A 19609-nucleotide genomic window follows, 5' to 3' on the forward strand; every position below is an offset into this window, starting at 1 on the left:
TGGTCGGGGTGCGTGCGTGTCGTCATGTGGTCGGGTGCGTGCGTGTCGTCATGTGGTCGGGTGCGTGCGTGTCGTCATGTGGTCGGGTGCGTGCGTGTCGTCATGTGGTCGGCGTGCGTGCGTGTCGTCATGTGGTCGGGGTGCGTGCGTGTCGTCATGTGGTCGGGGTGCGTGCGTGTCGTCATGTGGTCGGGGTGCGTGCGTGTCGTCATGTGGTCGGGGTGCGTGCGTGTCGTCATGTGGTCGGGGTGCGTGCGTGTCGTCATGTGGTCGGGTGCGTGCGTGTCGTCATGTGGTCGGGGTGCGTGCGTGTCGTCATGTGGTCGGGGTGCGTGCGTGTCGTCATGTGGTCGGGGTGCGTGCGTGCCGTCATGTGGTCGGGGTGCGTGCGTGCCGTCATGTGGTCGGGGTGCGTGCGTGCCGTCATGTGGTCGGGGTGCGTGCGTGCCGTCATGTGGTCGGGTGGGTGCGTGTCGTCATGTGGTCAGGTCGGTGTGTACGGCTGCCTCTGGGAGTGTGTTGTTACAGATCAAACACACATCCATATAAACAGGGCACTGTGAACTGTGGTTTTCAGGACCTGTGTTGACAGCTTGCCAGGAACACAACTAGGGCCTGTTTCCCAAACACAGATTTAACCTAGGACTTGACTATATAAGCATACTAAATGGAGAATCTCCATTTTAAATGGCTTTTCAAATCAGAACTTGGCTTAATCTGTGTCTGGGGAAACTGGACCAATACCAGACAACTGGCCCTTAGACACACACATACAGTGGACCAATACCAGACAACTGGCCCTTAGACACACACATACAGTGGACCAATACCAGACAACTGGTCCTTAGACACACACATACAGTGGACCAATACCAGACAACTGGCCCTTAGACACACGCATACAGTGGACCAATACCAGACAACTGGCCCTTAGACACACGCATACAGTGGACCAATACCAGACAACTGGCCCTTAGACACACGCATACAGTGGACCAATACCAGACAACTGGCCCTTAGACACACGCATACAGTGGACCAATACCAGACAACTGACCCTTAGACACACACATACAGTGGACCAATACCAGACAAGGCAGGTAGCTGTGGAATTGATTGAATATTGCTTTTTGAATCTGAGAGACAGAGAAATGGTTGCAGTAAATTGAGCGACGATGACCACACCCTCTCTCCCTTTCTCAACTTCTTTCCCTCCCTCGCTCGCTCCTCTCTTCTCTCGCTCCTCTCTTCTCTCGCTCCTCTCTTCTCTCGCTCCTCTCTTCTCTCGCTCCTCTCTTCTCTCATGTGGTCGGGGTGCGTGTCGTCATGTCGTCATGTGGTCAGGTGGGTGCGTGTCGTCATGTGGTCGGGGTGCGTGTCGTCATGTCGTCATGTGGTCAGGTGGGTGCGTGTCGTCAGGTGGTCGGGGTGCGTGTCGTCATGTGGTCGGGGTGCGTGTCGTCATGTGGTCAGGTGGGTGCGTGTCGTCATGTCGTCATGTGGTCAGGTGGGTGCGTGTCGTCATGTGGTCAGGTGGGTGCGTGTCGTCATGTCGTCATGTGGTCAGGTGGGTGCGTGTCGTCATGTGGTCAGGTGGGTGCGTGTCGTCATGTCGTCATGTGGTCAGGTGGGTGCGTGTCGTCATGTGGTCGGGGTGTGTGTCGTCATGTGGTCAGGTCGGTGTGTATGGCTGCCTCTGGGAGTGTGTTGTTACAGATCAAACACACATCCATATAAACAGGGCACTGTGAACTGTGGTTTTCAGGACCTGTGTTGACAGCTTGCCAGGAACACAACTAGGGCCTGTTTCCCAAACACAGATTTAACCTAGGACTTGACTATATAAGCATACTAAATGGAGAATCTCCATTTTAAATGGCTTTTCAAATCAGAACTTGGCTTAATCTGTGTCTGGGGAAACTGGACCAATAGCAGACAACAGGCCCTTAGACACACATACGTGGACCAATACCAGACAACTGGCCCTTAGACACACATACAGTGGACCAATACCAGACAACTGGCCCTACAGTGGACCAATACCAGACAACTAGACACACATACAGTGGACCAATACCAGACAACTGGCCCTTAGACACACATACAGTGGACCAATACCAGACAACTGGCCCTTAGACACACACATACAGTGGACCAATACCAGACAACTGGCCCTTAGACACACACATACAGTGGACCAATACCAGACAACTGGCCCTTAGACACACATACCAGTGGACCAATGGACCAGACAACTGGCCCTTGGAGACAACTGGCCCTTAGACACACGCATACAGTGGACCAATACCAGACAACTGGCCCTTAGACACACGCATACAGTGGACCAATACAGTGGACAGACAACTGGCCCTTAGACACACGCATACAGTGGACCAATACCAGACAACTGGCCCTTAGACACACGCATACAGTGGACCAATACCAGACAACTGGCCCTTAGACACACGCATACAGTGGACCAATACCAGACAACTGGCCCTTAGACACACGCATACAGTGGACCAATACCAGACAACTGGCACACACGCATACAGTGGACCAATACCAGACAACTGGCCCTTAGACACACACATACAGTGGACCAATACCAGACAAGGCAGTGGACCAATACCAGACAACTGGCCCTTAGACACACGCATGTGGACCAATACCAGACAACTGGCCTAGTAGCTGTGGAATTGATTGAATATTGACTTTTACCAGACAACTGAATCTGAGAGACAGAGAAATGGTTGCAAGTAGCTGTGGAATTGATTGAATATTGCTTTTTGAATCTGAGAGACAGAGAAATGGTTGCACCCACACCCTCTCTCTCTTTCTCTTTTCTTTCCCTCCCTCGCTCGCTCCTCTCTTCTCTCGCTCCTCTCTTCTCTCACTCCTCTCTTCTCTCACTCCTCTCTTCTCTCGCTCCTCTCTTCTCTCGCTCCTCTCTTCTCTCGCTCCTCTCTTCTCTCGCTCCTCTCTTCTCTCGCTCCTCTCTTCTCTCGCTCCTCTCTTCTCTCGCTCCTCTCTTCTCTCATGTGGTCGGGTGCGTGTCGTCATGTGGTCGGGGTGCGTGTCGTCATGTCGTCATGTGGTCAGGTGGGTGCGTGTCGTCATGTGGTCGGGGTGCGTGTCGTCATGTCGTCATGTGGTCAGGTGGGTGCGTGTCGTCAGGTGGTCGGGGTGCGTGTCGTCATGTGGTCGGGGTGCGTGTCGTCATGTCGTCATGTGGTCAGGTGGGTGCGTGTCGTCATGTCGTCATGTGGTCAGGTGGGTGCATGTCGTCATGTGGTCAGGTGGGTGCGTGTCGTCATGTCGTCATGTGGTCAGGTGGGTGCGTGTCGTCATGTCGTCATGTGGTCAGGTGGGTGCGTGTCGTCATGTCGTCATGTGGTCAGGTGGGTGCGTGTCGTCATGTCGTCATGTGGTCAGGTGGGTGCGTGTCGTCATGTCGTCATGTGGTCAGGTGGGTGCGTGTCGTCATGTGGTCGGGGTGTGTGTCGTCATGTGGTCAGGTCGGTGTGTATGGCTGCCTCTGGGAGTGTGTTGTTACAGATCAAACACACATCCATATAAACAGGGCACTGTGAACTGTGGTTTTCAGGACCTGTGTTGACAGCTTGCCAGGAACACAACTAGGGCCTGTTTCCCAAACACAGATTTAACCTAGGACTTGACTATATAAGCATACTAAATGGAGAATCTCCATTTTAAATGGCTTTTCAAATCAGAACTTGGCTTAATCTGTGTCTGGGAAACTGGACCAATAGCAGACAACAGGCCCTTAGACACACATACGGTGTACCAATAGCAGACAACTGGCCCTTAGACACACATACAGTGGACCAATACCAGACAACTGGCCCTTAGACACACATACAGTGGACCAATACCAGACAACTGGCCCTTAGACACACATACAGTGGACCAATACCAGACAACTGGCCCTTAGACACACATACAGTGGACCAATACCAGACAACTGGCCCTTAGACACACATACAGTGGACCAATACCAGACAACTGGCCCTTAGACACACACATACAGTGGACCAATACCAGACAACTGGCCCTTAGACACACACATACAGTGGACCAATACCAGACAACTGGCCCTTAGAGACACACACATACAGTGGACCAATACCAGACAACTGGCCCTTAGACACACGCATACAGTGGACCAATACCAGACAACTGACCCTTAGACACACACATACAGTGGACCAATACCAGACAAGGCAGGTAGCTGTGGAATTGATTGAATATTGCTTTTTGAATCTGAGAGACAGAGAAATGGTTGCAGTAAATTGAGCGACGATGACCACACCCTCTCTCCCTTTCTCAACTTCTTTCCCTCCCTCGCTCGCTCCTCTCTTCTCTCGCTCCTCTCTTCTCTCGCTCCTCTCTTCTCTCGCTCCTCTCTTCTCTCGCTCCTCTCTTCTCTCATGTGGTCGGGGTGCGTGTCGTCATGTCGTCATGTGGTCAGGTGGGTGCGTGTCGTCATGTGGTCGGGGTGCGTGTCGTCATGTCGTCATGTGGTCAGGTGGGTGCGTGTCGTCAGGTGGTCGGGGTGCGTGTCGTCATGTGGTCGGGGTGCGTGTCGTCATGTGGTCAGGTGGGTGCGTGTCGTCATGTCGTCATGTGGTCAGGTGGGTGCGTGTCGTCATGTGGTCAGGTGGGTGCGTGTCGTCATGTCGTCATGTGGTCAGGTGGGTGCGTGTCGTCATGTGGTCAGGTGGGTGCGTGTCGTCATGTCGTCATGTGGTCAGGTGGGTGCGTGTCGTCATGTGGTCGGGGTGTGTGTCGTCATGTGGTCAGGTCGGTGTGTATGGCTGCCTCTGGGAGTGTGTTGTTACAGATCAAACACACATCCATATAAACAGGGCACTGTGAACTGTGGTTTTCAGGACCTGTGTTGACAGCTTGCCAGGAACACAACTAGGGCCTGTTTCCCAAACACAGATTTAACCTAGGACTTGACTATATAAGCATACTAAATGGAGAATCTCCATTTTAAATGGCTTTTCAAATCAGAACTTGGCTTAATCTGTGTCTGGGGAAACTGGACCAATAGCAGACAACAGGCCCTTAGACACACATACGGTGTACCAATAGCAGACAACTGGCCCTTAGACACACATACAGTGGACCAATACCAGACAACTGGCCCTTAGACACACATACAGTGGACCAATACCAGACAACTGGCCCTTAGACACACATACAGTGGACCAATACCAGACAACTGGCCCTTAGACACACATACAGTGGACCAATACCAGACAACAGGCCCTTAGACACACATACAGTGGACCAATACCAGACAACTGGCCCTTAGACACACGCATACAGTGGACCAATACCAGACAACTGGCCCTTAGACACACGCATACAGTGGACCAATACCAGACAACTGGCCCTTAGACACACGCATACAGTGGACCAATACCAGACAACTGACCCTTAGACACACACATACAGTGGACCAATACCAGACAAGGCAGGTAGCTGTGGAATTGATTGAATATTGCTTTTTGAATCTGAGAGACAGAGAAATGGTTGCAGTAAATTGAGCGACGATGACCACACCCTCTCTCTCTTTCTCAACTTCTTTCCCTCCCTCTCTCGCTCCTCTCTTCTCTCGCTCCTCTCTTCTCTCGCTCCTCTCTTCTCTCGCTCCTCTCTTCTCTCGCTCCTCTCTTCTCTCGCTCCTCTCTTCTCTCGCTCCTCTCTTCTCTCGCTCCTCTCTTCTCTCGCTCCTCTCTTCTCTCGCTCCTCTCTTCTCTCGCTCCTCTCTTCTCTCGCTCCTCTCTTCTCTCGCTCCTCTCTCTCTCTCTCTCATGTGGTCGGGTGCGTGTCGTCATGTGGTCGGGGTGCGTGTCGTCATGTCGTCATGTGGTCAGGTGGGTGCGTGTCGTCATGTGGTCGGGTGCGTGTCGTCATGTCGTCATGTGGTCAGGTGGGTGCGTGCGTGGTCGGGTGCGTGTCGTCATGTCGTCATGTGGTCAGGTGGGTGCGTGTCGTCAGGTGGTCGGGGTGCGTGTCGTCATGTGGTCGGGTGCGTGTCGTCATGTGGTGGTCAGGTGGGTGCGTGTCGTCATGTGGTCAGGTGGGTGCGTGTCGTCATGTCGTCATGTGGTCAGGTGGGTGCGTGTCGTCATGTCGTCATGTGGTCAGGTGGGTGCGTGTCGTCATGTCGTCATGTGGTCAGGTGGGTGCGTGTCGTCATGTGGTCAGGTGGGTGCGTGTCGTCATGTCGTCATGTGGTCAGGTGGGTGCGTGTCGTCATGTGGTCGGGGTGCGTGTCGTCATGTGGTCAGGTGGGTGCGTGTCGTCATGTCGTCATGTGGTCAGGTGGTTGCGTGTCGTGTCATGTGGTCAGGTGGGTGCGTGTCGTCATGTCGTGTGGTCAGGTGGGTGCGTGTCGTCATGTGGTCAGGTGGGTGCGTCATGTCGTCATGTCAGGTGGGTGCGTGGTCAGGTCGGGGTGTGTGTCGTCATGTGGTCAGGTCGGTGTGTATGGCTGCCTCTGGGAGTGTGTTGTTACAGATCAAACACACATCCATATAAACAGGGCACTGTGAACTGTGGTTTTCAGGACCTGTGTTGACAGCTTGCCAGGAACACAACTAGGGCCTGTTTCCCAAACACAGATTTAACCTAGGACTTGACTATATAAGCATACTAAATGGAGAATCTCCATTTTAAATGGCTTTTCAAATCAGAACTTGGCTTAATCTGTGTCTGGGGAAACTGGACCAATAGCAGACAACAGGCCCTTAGACACACATACGGTGTACCAATAGCAGACAACTGGCCCTTAGACACACAGACACACATACAGTGGACCAATACCAGACAACTGGCCCTTAGACACACATACAGTGGACCAATACCAGACAACTGGCCCTTAGACACACATACAGTGGACCAATACCAGACAACTGGCCCTTAGACACACATACAGTGGACCAAGACACACACATACAGTGGACCAATACCAGACAACTGGCCCTTAGACACACACATACAGTGGACCAATACCAGACAACTGGCCCTTAGACACACACATACAGTGGACCAATACCAGACAACTGGCCCTTAGACACACACATACAGTGGACCAATACCAGACAACTGGCCCTTAGACACACACATACAGTGGACCAATACCAGACAACTGGCCCTTAGACACACATACAGTGGACCAATACCAGACAACTGGCCCTTAGACACACACATACAGTGGACCAATACCAGACAACTGGCCCTTAGACACACACATACAGTGGACCAATACCAGACAACTGGCCCTTAGACACACACATACAGTGGACCAATACCAGACAACTGGCCCTTAGACACACGCATACAGTGGACCAATACCAGACAACTGGCCCTTAGACACACACATACAGTGGACCAATACCAGACAACTGGCCCTTAGACACACGCATACAGTGGACCAATACCAGACAACTGGCCCTTAGACACACACATACAGTGGACCAATACCAGACAACTGGCCCTTAGACACACGCATACAGTGGACCAATACCAGACAACTGGCCCTTAGACACACACATACAGTGGACCAATACCAGACAACTGGCCCTTAGACACACGCATACAGTGGACCAATACCAGACAACTGGCCCTTAGACACACGCATACAGTGGACCAATACCAGACAACTGGCCCTTAGACACACGCATACAGTGGACCAATACCAGACAACTGGCCCTTAGACACACGCATACAGTGGACCAATACCAGACAACTGGCCCTTAGACACACGCATACAGTGGACCAATACCAGACAACTGGCCCTTAGACACACATACAGTGGACCAATACCAGACAACTGGCCCTTAGACACACACATACAGTGGACCAATACCAGACAACTGGCCCTTAGACACACACATACAGTGGACCAATACCAGACAACTGGCCCTTAGACACACACATACAGTGGACCAATACCAGACAACTGGCCCTTAGACACACACATACAGTGGACCAATACCAGACAACTGGCCCTGACACACACATACAGTGGACCAATACCAGACAACTGGCCCTTAGACACACGCATACAGTGGACCAATACCAGACAACTGGCCCTTAGACACACGCATACAGTGGACCAATACCAGACAACTGACCCTTAGACACACACATACAGTGGACCAATACCAGACAAGGCAGGTAGCTGTGGAATTGATTGAATATTGCTTTTTGAATCTGAGAGACAGAGAAATGGTTGCAGTAAATTGAGCGACGATGACCACACCCTCTCTCTCTTTCTCTTTTCTTTCCCTCCCTCGCTCGCTCCTCTCTTCTCTCGCTCCTCTCTTCTCTCGCTCCTCTCTTCTCTCGCTCCTCTCTTCTCTCACTCCTCTCTTCTCTCGCTCCTCTCTTCTCTCGCTCCTCTCTTCTCTCGCTCCTCTCTTCTCTCGCTCCTCTCTTCTCTCGCTCCTCTCTTCTCTCGCTCCTCTCTTCTCTCATGTGGTCGGGTGCGTGTCGTCATGTGGTCGGGGTGCGTGTCGTCATGTCGTCATGTGGTCAGGTGGGTGCGTGTCGTCATGTGGTCGGGGTGCGTGTCGTCATGTCGTCATGTGGTCAGGTGGGTGCGTGTCGTCAGGTGGTCGGGGTGCGTGTCGTCATGTGGTCGGGGTGCGTGTCGTCATGTCGTCATGTGGTCAGGTGGGTGCGTGTCGTCATGTCGTCATGTGGTCAGGTGGGTGCATGTCGTCATGTGGTCAGGTGGGTGCGTGTCGTCATGTCGTCATGTGGTCAGGTGGGTGCGTGTCGTCATGTCGTCATGTGGTCAGGTGGGTGCGTGTCGTCATGTCGTCATGTGGTCAGGTGGGTGCGTGTCGTCATGTCGTCATGTGGTCAGGTGGGTGCGTGTCGTCATGTCGTCATGTGGTCAGGTGGGTGCGTGTCGTCATGTGGTCGGGTGTGTGTCGTCATGTGGTCAGGTCGGTGTGTATGGCTGCCTCTGGGAGTGTGTTGTTACAGATCAAACACACATCCATATAAACAGGGCACTGTGAACTGTGGTTTTCAGGACCTGTGTTGACAGCTTGCCAGGAACACAACTAGGGCCTGTTTCCCAAACACAGATTTAACCTAGGACTTGACTATATAAGCATACTAAATGGAGAATCTCCATTTTAAATGGCTTTTCAAATCAGAACTTGGCTTAATCTGTGTCTGGGGAAACTGGACCAATAGCAGACAACAGGCCCTTAGACACACATACGGTGTACCAATAGCAGACAACTGGCCCTTAGACACACATACAGTGGACCAATACCAGACAACTGGCCCTTAGACACACATACAGTGGACCAATACCAGACAACTGGCCCTTAGACACACATACAGTGGACCAATACCAGACAACTGGCCCTTAGACACACATACAGTGGACCAATACCAGACAACTGGCCCTTAGACACACATACAGTGGACCAATACCAGACAACTGGCCCTTAGACACACACATACAGTGGACCAATACCAGACAACTGGCCCTTAGACACACACATACAGTGGACCAATACCAGACAACTGGCCCTTAGAGACACACACATACAGTGGACCAATACCAGACAACTGACCCTTAGACACACACATACAGTGGACCAATACCAGACAAGGCAGGTAGCTGTGGAATTGATTGAATATTGGTTTTAGAATCTGAGAGACAGAGAAATGGTTGCAGTAAATTGAGCGACGATGACCACACCCTCTCTCTCTTTCTCTTTTCTTTCCCTCCCTCGCTCGCTCCTCTCTTCTCTCGCTCCTCTCTTCTCTCGCTCCTCTCTTCTCTCGCTCCTCTCTTCTCTCGCTCCTCTCTTCTCTCGCTCCTCTCTTCTCTCGCTCCTCTCTTCTCTCGCTCCTCTCTTCTCTCGCTCCTCTCTTCTCTCGCTCCTCTCTTCTCTCTTCGCTCCTCTCTTCTCTCTTCGCTCCTCTCTTCTCTCTTCGCTCCTCTCTTCTCTCTTCGCTCCTCTCTTCTCTCTTCGCTCCTCTCTTCTCTCTTCGCTCCTCTCTTCTCTCTTCGCTCCTCTCTTCTCTCTTCGCTCCTCTCTTCTCTCTTCGCTCCTCTCTTCTCTCTTCGCTCCTCTCTTCTCTCTTCGCTCCTCTCTTCTCTCTTCGCTCCTCTCTTCTCTCTTCGCTCCTCTCTTCTCTTTCGCTCCTCTCTTCTCTCTTCGCTCCTCTCTTCTCTCTTCGCTCCTCTCTTCTCTCTTCGCTCCTCTCTTCTCTCTTTCGCTCCTCTCTTCTCTCTTCGCTCCTCTCTTCTCCTTTCGCTCCTCTCTTCTCCTTTCGCTCCTCTCTCTTCTCCTTTCGCTCCTCTCTTCTCCTTTCGCTCCTCTCTTCTCCTTTCGCTCCTCTCTTCTCCTTTCGCTCCTCTCTTCTCCTTTCGCTCCTCTCTTCTCCTTTCGCTCCTCTCTTCTCCTTTCGCTCCTCTCTTCTCCTTTCGCTCCTCTCTTCTCCTTTCGCTCCTCTCTTCTCCTTTCGCTCCTCTCTTCTCCTTTCGCTCCTCTCTTCTCCTTTCGCTCCTCTCTTCTCCTTTCGCTCCTCTCTTCTCCTTTCGCTCCTCTCTTCTCCTTTCGCTCCTCTCTTCTCCTCCTTTCGCTCCTCTCTTCTCCTTTCGCTCCTCTCTTCTCCCCTTTCGCTCCTCTCTTCTCCTTTCGCTCCTCTCTTCTCCTTTCGCTCCTCTCTTCTCCTTTCGCTCCTCTCTTCTCCTTTCGCTCCTCTCTTCTCCTTTCGCTCCTCTCTTCTCCTTTCGCTCCTCTCTTCTCCTTTCGCTCCTCTCTTCTCCTTTCGCTCCTCTCTTCTCCTTTCGCTCCTCTCTTCTCCTTTCGCTCCTCTCTTTCTCCTTTCGCTCCTCTCTTCTCCTTTCGCTCCTCTCTTCTCCTTTCGCTCCTCTCTTCTCCTTTCGCTCCTCTCTTCTCCTTTCGCTCCTCTCTTCTCCTTTCGCTCCTCTCTTCTCCTTTCGCTCCTCTCTTCTCCTTTCGCTCCTCTCTTCTCCTTTCGCTCCTCTCTTCTCCTTTTCGCTCCTCTCTTCTCCTTTCGCTCCTCTCTTCTCCTTTCGCTCCTCTCTTCTCCTTTCGCTCCTCTCTTCTCCTTTCGCTCCTCTCTTCTCCTTTCGCTCCTCTCTTCTCCTTTCGCTCCTCTCTTCTCCTTTCGCTCCTCTCTTCTCCTTTCGCTCCTCTCTTCTCCTTTCGCTCCTCTCTTCTCCTTTCGCTCCTCTCTTCTCCTTTCGCTCCTCTCTTCTCCTTTCGCTCCTCTCTTCTCCTTTCGCTCCTCTCTTCTCCTTTCGCTCCTCTCTTCTCCTTTCGCTCCTCTCTTCTCCTTTCGCTCCTCTCTTCTCCTTTCGCTCCTCTCTTCTCCTTTCGCTCCTCTCTTCTCCTTTCGCTCCTCTCTTCTCCTTTCGCTCCTCTCTTCTCCTTTCGCTCCTCTCTTCTCCTTTCGCTCCTCTCTTCTCCTTTCGCTCCTCGCTTCTCCTTTCGCTCCTCGCTTCTCCTTTCGCTCCTCGCTTCTCCTTTCGCTCCTCGCTTCTCCTTTCGCTCCTCGCTTCTCCTTTCGCTCCTCGCTTCTCCTTTCGCTCCTCGCTTCTCCTTTCGCTCCTTCTCGCTTCTCCTCCTTCGCTCCTCGCTTCTCCTTTCGCTCCTCGCTTCTCCTTTCGCTCCTCGCTTCTCCTTTCGCTCCTCGCTTCTCCTTTCGCTCCTCGCTTCTCCTTTCGCTGCCCGCTTCTCCTTTCGCTCGCCCGCTTCTCCTTTCCCTCGCCCGCTCCTCTCCTTTCCCTCGCCCGCTCCTCTCCTTTCCCTCGCCCGCTCCTCTCTTTTCCCTCGCCCGCTCCTCTCTTTTCCCTCGCCCGCTCCTCTCTTTTCCCTCGCCCGCTCCTCTCTTTTCCCTCGCCCGCTCCTCTCTTTCCCTCGCCCGCTCCTCTCTTTTCCCTCGCCCGCTCCTCTCTTTTCCCTCGCCCGCTCCTCTCTTTTCCCTCGCCCGCTCCTCTCTTTTCCCTCGCCCGCTCCTCTCTTTTCCCTCGCCCGCTCCTCTCTTTTCCCTCGCCCGCTCCTCTCTTTTCCCTCGCCCGCTCCTCTCTTTTCCCTCGCCCGCTCCTCTCTTTTTTTTCTCGCCCGCTCCTCTCTTTTCCCTCGCCCGCTCCTCTCTTTTCTCTCGCCGCTCTCCTCTCTCTCCCCCCTACTCTGTGTTATCGCATGAGACATCATTTCCAGTCAGAAGTTGTAACTACCCCCCTCATGATGCACTATATTCCAAAAGTATGTGGACACCTGCTCGTTGAACATCTCATTCCAAAATGTGATGATGTTACCTGTCAGCAACGGGTGTGGCAGAGATAGCCCAATCCACATACACTGTATATATACACAGAAGTATCTGTTATTAAGACTAAATTCCACATCCCCTCTTTTTCATCACACCCTTAGGCCGCGCTTCAACACAGATGGATAGAGGGTGTGAGAGAGGGAGAGCGTGAGAGAGAGAAAGGGAGAGACTGAAAGAAAGCAGAGGGAGAGAATAAAGGAGAGAGCAGGGCAACAGAAGGATGTGAATAACGTTTCCAGATGGCCTCTTATCTCGTTTTTTGTAACCTTAAGTGGGATTGGACTATTGAGATGCACCCAGGGGGAGAGCTGACCATTGAACAACAGAACAGAGTTTTGGATTCTGAGATTAAAAGGCACAATCCGCCCTCTGCTGGAGGAATGGGGAATTTACGCTGTTGCAGTTCAGAGTTGAAATGCAGTGAAATGTTGACTTGTTTTTTTGTTTTTTTTTACAGCTTGTGCAGTTTGCTGGACTGCGTTGTGTAATGCGATGTCGCACAGTGGTCCTCAAACATATTTGTGTTGTGAATGTGATCTGTGACGGTTTAAGATCATTCTGGGTGGTGAGGATCAGTCTTGGCCTACCATGACTCTAGCCATAGCACAAGAGGACTCCAGTTTAAATCAAAACACTTCACCCCAGCCAATAGAATTTAAGTCCGGTCAGTACACATACACTCCTCAGCCTCAAGCCCCTCCCCTTCAGCTGTCAATCACTCCAAGGTAACTAAACGGCACTGTGGGAGTGTAATCCCCCAGGTCTGTGATAGGGCTGCGTTGACCTGCACCGTCGTTTCACACGGAGGACTCCTGTCCTCTTTTAAAGACCAACTTTTGTTTCTCTCAGTTTTGTTTTCTATCTCCTAATAACGTTCTTCGGTTATCCGTCACTCAACGCAGACCAAGGATAGAACACAAGCAAGAGTGTCTACGTCTCCTCGTAATGAGTCGCTAGTTCATCTGTCTTCCAGAAACCAAAGCCTATCCAAATGTTACATTGCACTGAACTTCCTTCTTCACTCAGCTTTTTATCTGTACTCCTCATGTTTATGCATCTCCCTGTCATCCTCATTTCCTCTCTGTGTGTGTCTCTCCGGTTAGATGTACGTTTAATGCAATTGCGTGGAGGTTGTGGTGGTTCGTGAAGAGTTTATTGGGGGGGGGGGGTAAATGTGGTGTTTTTAGTGACATGAGGATGTCTCAAAAGTAAGACAAAAAGTCTCTCTCTGCCTTAGGTTAAACCACAAGTCATGGTTAGTAAATTAGCTTCTCCTCTCTCTAAATGTCCAGCCTCTTCTCTCTCTCGCTCTCTCTGTCTCTGTCTCTGTCTCTCTGTCTCTGTCTCTCTCTCTCTGTCCTTTTTTAAAATTTAAATTCCTGGTTCTTAGCACTGAGCTACAGTTTTTAGCCTAGACATTGGGAGTCCATCAGCAAGGTCTGAAAAGATGGCCCATTTTCACACAAAAGGTGATGAAATAGGCCTGCCAAAGCTGCGGAGTCGCCGTGCCAACGGTTGTCCCCGGACACCCTGGGCCAAGACGTCACATGGGGTCACAGCCGGAGCACGTGTTTTGTTGTCCTGGAAACTAGGGTCCCTAGCGGCATTGCTTATGGCAACAGTAATTTGTATACACTGGGATGATATGAACAGGATGAGTACGTAATTAACTCTCCTCTCATTCGCTCTATTCTCTGCCTCTCTCTCTTTCTCTCTGCCTCTCTCTCTTTCTCTCTGCCTCTCTCTCTTTCTCTCTGCCTCTCTCTCTCTCTCCCTCTCTCTGCCTCTCTCTCTCTCTCCCTCTCTGCCTCTCTCTGCCTCTTTCTCTTCGTCTCATCAGGTGAGGAAGCACATCACAGACCTGTACGAGGACCTGAGAGATGGACACAACTTGATCTCCCTCCTGGAGGTCCTCTCTGGAGTCACCCTGGTAAGACACACACAAACTCGCCAAGACGCACCCAGTCACAAACCTTCACACCTTGACGACCATCAGTCATGCCCTGAGACGCACCTTGAGACGCACCCTCCAGACACACTGAGACGCACCCTCCAGACACACTGAGACGCACCCTCCAGACACACTGAGACGCACCCTCCAGACACACTGAGACGCACCCTCCAGACACACTGAGACGCACCCTCCAGACACACTGAGACGCACCCTCCAGACACACTGAGACGCACCCTCCAGACACCCTCATGTTGAGAAAGACATCCTCAGAGCAGATCTTTAAGTGAACTTTGGTATATTGACACATATCGTTCTCTAATAATGTCAATATTACATTGAGGGACATGCATGTGTCCCTATCTGAACTTTGACCGAAGGCCAATGGGCCCTGGTCAGTGCTAGTGTAGTATGTAGGATGCCATTTCAGATGCAGATAAAGACTTGCTTGGAGCGCATGATGACTTATTGTAACTCAGTGACAGATGGGTGTATTAACATGATGACTTATTGTAACTCAGTGACAGATGGGTGTATTAACATGATGACTTATTGTAACTCGGTGACAGGCGGGTGTATTAACATGATGACTTATTGTAACTCGGTGACAGGCAGGTGTATTAACATGATGACTCATTGTAACTCGGTGACAGGCAGGTGTATTAACATGATGACTCATTGTAACTCAGTGACAGATGGGTGTATTAACATGATGACTTATTGTAACTCGGTGACAGGCAGGTGTATTAACATGATGACTCATTGTAACTCAGTGACAGATGGGTGTATTAACATGATGACTTATTGTAACTCGGTGACAGGCAGGTGTATTAACATGATGACTTATTGTAACTCGGTGACAGATGGGTGTATTAACATGATGACTCATTGTAACTCAGTGACAGGCGGGTGTATTAACATGATGACTTATTGTAACTCGGTGACAGACGGGTGTATTAAAATGATGACTTATTGTAACTCCGTGACAGGCAGGTGTATTAACATGATGACTTTACTGTTTGTGAGACGTATTCACCTCACATTTCAATCACTGAGTGTGTTACCGTGAGGGGGGAAGAGAGTGCGTTACTGTGAGGGGGGAAGAGAGTGCGTTACTGTGAGGGGGGAAGAGAGTGCGTTACTGTGAGGGGGAAGAGAGTGCGTTACTGTGAGGGGGAGAGAGTGCGTTACTGTGAGGGGGAGAGAGTGCGTTACTGTGAGGGGGAGAGAGTGCTTACTGTGAGGGGGAGCGAGTGCGTTACTGTGAGGGGGAGAGAGTGCGTTACTGTGAGGGGGGAGAGTGCGTTACTGTGAGGGGGAAGAGAGTGCGTTATGAGGGGGAAGAGAGTGCGTTACTGTGAGGGGGAAGAGAGTACGTTACTGTGAGGGGGGTGTTACTGTTAGGGGAGGGAGTGTTACTGTTAGGGGAGGGAGTGTTACTGTTAGGGGAGAGAGTGTTACTGTTAGGGGAGAGAGTGTTACTGTTAGGGGAGAGAGTGTTACTGTTAGGGGAGAGAGTGTTACTGTTAGGGGAGAGAGTGTTACTGTTAGGGGGAGAGAGTGTTACTGTTAGGGGAGAGAGTGTTACTGTTAGGGGAGAGAGTGTTACTGTTAGGGGAGAGAGTGTTACTGTTAGGGGAGAGAGTGTTACTGTTAGGGGAGAGAGTGTTACTGTTAGGGGAGAGAGTGTTACTGTTAGGGGAGAGAGTGTTACTGTTAGGGGAGAGAGTGTTACTGTTAGGGGAGAGAGTGTTACTGTTAGGGGAGAGAGTGTTACTGTTAGGGGAGAGAGTGTTACTGTTAGGGGGAGAGAGTGTTACTGTTAGGGGAGTGTTACTGTTAGGGGGAGAGAGTGTTACTGTTAGGGGAGAGAGTGTTACTGTTAGGGGGAGAGAGTGTTACTGTTAGGGGAGAGAGAGTGTTACTGTTAGGGGAGAGAGTGTTACTGTGAGGGGGAGAGAGTGTTACTGTGAGGGGGAGAGAGTGTTACTGTGAGGGGAGAGAGTGTTACTGTGAGGGGGAGAGTGTTACTGTGAGGGGGGGAGAGTGTTACTGTGAGGGGGAGAGTGTTACTGTGAGGGGGAGAGTGTTACTGTGAGGGGGGAGAGTGTTACTGTGAGGGGGAGAGTGTACTGTGAGGGGGGGAGTGTGTGTTACTGTTAGGGGAGAGAGTGTTACTGTTAGGGGAGAGAGTGTTACTGTTAGGGGAGAGAGTGTTACTGTTAGGGGGAGAGAGTGTTACTGTTAGGGGAGAGAGTGTTACTGTTAGGGGAGAGAGTGTTACTGTTAGGGGAGAGAGTGTTACTGTTAGGGGGAGAGAGTGTTACTGTTAGGGGAGAGAGTGTTACTGTTAGGGGAGAGAGTGTTACTGTGAGGGGGAAGAGGTGTTTGAGGGGGAGAGAGTGTTACTGTGAGGGGGGAGAGTGTTACTGTGAGGGGGGAGAGTGTTACTGTGAGGGGGAGAGTGTTACTGTGAGGGGGAGAGTGTTACTGTGAGGGGGAGAGTGTTACTGTGAGGGGGAGAGTGTTACTGTGAGGGGGAGAGTGTTACTGTGAGGGGGAGAGTGTTACTGTGAGGGGGAGTGTGTGTTACTGTGAGGGGGGAGTGTGTGTTACTGTGAGGGGGGAGTGTGTGTTACTGTGAGGGGGGGGAGTGTGTGTTACTGTGAGGGGGAGAGTGTGTGTTACTGTGAGGGGGAGAGTGTGTGTTACTGTGAGGGGGAGAGTGTGTGTTACTGTGAGGGGGAGAGTGTGTGTTACTGTGAGGGGGAGAGTGTGTGTTACTGTGAGGGGGAGAGAGTGTTACTGTTAGGGGAGAGAGTGTTACTGTTAGGGGAGAGAGTGTTACTGTTAGGGGAGAGAGTGTTACTGTTAGGGGAGAGAGTGTTACTGTTAGGGGAGAGAGTGTTACTGTTAGGGGAGAGAGTGTTACTGTGAGGGGGAAGAGAGTGCGTTGCTGTGAGGGGGGTGTTTGAGGGGGAGAGTGTTACTGTGAGGGGGTGTTACTGTGAGGGGGAGAGTGTTACTGTGAGGGGGTGTTACTGTGAGGGGAGTGTTACTGTGAGGGGGAGAGTGTTACTGTGAGGGGGAGAGTGTTACTGTGAGGGGGAGAGTGTTACTGTGAGGGGGAGAGTGTTACTGTGAGGGGGAGAGTGTTACTGTGAGGGGGAGAGTGTTACTGTGAGGGGGAGAGTGTTACTGTGAGGGGGAGAGTGTGTGTTACTGTGAGGGGGAGAGTGTGTGTTACTGTGAGGGGGAGAGTGTGTGTTACTGTGAGGGGGAGAGTGTGTGTTACTGTGAGGGGGGAGAGTGTGTGTTACTGTGAGGGGGAGAGTGTGTGTTACTGTGAGGGGGAGAGTGTGTGTTACTGTGAGGGGGAGAGTGTGTTACTGTGAGGGGGAAGAGTGTGCGTTACTGTGAGGGGGGAGAGAGTGCGTTACTGTGAGGGGGAGAGCGTTTCTGTGAGTGTTTCTGTGAGGGAGTATGTTTCTGTGAGGGAGTGTTTCTGTGAGGGAGTGTGTTTCTGTGAAGGGGGGAAGAGTGCGTTGCTGTGAAGGGGGGAGAGTGCGTTGCTGTGAAGGGGGGAGAGTGCGTTGCTGTGAAGGGGGGAGAGTGCGTTGCTGTGAAGGGGGGAGAGTGCGTTGCTGTGAAGGGGGGAGAGTGCGTTGCTGTGAAGGGGGGAGAGTGCGTTGCTGTGAAGGGGGAGAGTGCGTTACTGTGAGGGGGGAGAGAGTGTTACTGTGAGAGGGAGTGTGTTTCTGTGAGGGGAGGGAGAGAGTGTTACTGTGAGGGGGAGAGAGTGTTGGGGGGAGTGTGTTGAGGGGGAGTGTGTTGAGGGGGGAGTGTGTTGAGGGGGGAGTGTGTTGAGGGGGAAGGAGAGTGTGTTACTGTGAGGGGGAAGAGTGTGTTACTTTGAGGGGAGAGTGCATTTCTTTGAGGGGAGAGTGCATTTCTTTGAGGGGGAGAGCGTTACTATGAGGGGGAGAGCGTTTCTGTGAGGGAGTGTGTTTCTGTGAGGGAGTGTGTTTCTGTGAGGGAGTGTGTTTCTGTGAGGGGGTGTGTTTCTGTGAGGGGTGTGTTTCTGTGAGGGGGTGTGTTTCTGTGAGGGGTGGAGAGTGCGTTACTGTGAGGGGGGAAGAGTGCGTTACTGTGAGGGGGAGTGTGTTTCTTTGAGGGGGAGAGAGTGTTACTGTGAGAGGCAGTGTGTTACTGTGAGAGGGAGTGTGTTTCTGTGAGAGGGAGTGTGTTTCTGTGAGAGGGAGTGTGTTTCTGTGAGAGGGAGTGTGTTTCTGTGAGAGGGAGTGTGTTTCTGTGAGAGGGAGTGTGTTTCTGTGAGAGGGAGTGTGTTTCTGTGAGAGGGAGTGTGTTTCTGTGAGAGGGAGTGTGTTTCTGTGAGGAGGGAGTGTGTTTCTGTGAGGAGGGAGTGTGTTTCTGTGAGGAGGGAGTGTGTTTCTGTGAGGAGGGAGTGTGTTTCTGTGAGGAGGGAGTGTGTTTCTGTGAGGAGGGAGTGTGTTTCTGTGAGGAGGGAGTGTGTTGCTGTGAGGAGAGAGTGTGTTGCTGTGAGGAGAGAGTGCGTTGCTGTGAGGAGAGAGTGCGTTGCTGTGAGGAGAGAGTGCGTTGCTGTGAGGAGAGAGTGCGTTGCTGTGAGGAGAGAGTGCGTTGCTGTGAGGAGGGGGAAGAGAGTGCGTTGCTGTGAGGAGGGGGGGAAGAGAGTGCGTTGCTGTGAGGAGGGGGGAAGAGAGTGCGTTGCTGTGAGGGGGGAAGAGTGCGTTGCTGTGAGGGGGGAAGAGTGCGTTGCTGTGAGGGGGGAAGAGTGCGTTGCTGTGAGGGGAGTGCGTTGCTGTGAGGGGGAGAGTGTTTCTGTGAGGGGGAGAGTGTTTCTGTGAGGGGAGAGTGTTTCTGTGAGGGGGGAGTGTTTCTGTGAGGGGAGAGTGTTTCTGTGAGGGGAGAGTGTTTCTGTGAGGGGGAGAGTGTTACTGTGAGGGGTGGAGAGTGTTACTGTGAGGGGGAGAGTGTTACTGTGAGGGTGGGAGAGTGTTACTGTGAGGGGGAGAGAGTGCGTTACTGTGGGGGAGAGAGTGCGTTACTGTGAGGGGGAGAGTTACTGAGGATTGCAAAGTGTGTTGAGGGGGGAGAGATTGTGTTGAGGGGGAGAGATTGTGTTGAGGGGGGAGAGTGTTACTGTGAGGGGGAGAGTGCGTTACTGTGAGGGGGAGAGTGCGTTTCTTTGAGGGGGAGAGTTACTATGAGGGGGAGAGCGTTTCTGTGTGGGGGGAGAAGCGT

The 19609-nt window shown here is 52.0% G+C and overlaps 1 protein-coding gene across 1 annotated transcript in view; it reads left to right on the forward strand.

Annotated features, from left to right (window-relative positions):
* The window catches only part of LOC124013140 (microtubule-actin cross-linking factor 1-like), a 308472-nt gene that overhangs the window by 113481 nt on the left and 175382 nt on the right, over positions 1-19609 (forward strand). The window contains 1 exon segment of the mRNA XM_046327332.1: positions 14216-14305. Coding sequence (XP_046183288.1) covers positions 14216-14305 — 90 coding nt within the window.

This window comes from Oncorhynchus gorbuscha, linkage group LG24 (genome assembly GCF_021184085.1).
Source record: "Oncorhynchus gorbuscha isolate QuinsamMale2020 ecotype Even-year linkage group LG24, OgorEven_v1.0, whole genome shotgun sequence".
Lineage (NCBI taxonomy): Eukaryota > Metazoa > Chordata > Actinopteri > Salmoniformes > Salmonidae > Oncorhynchus > Oncorhynchus gorbuscha.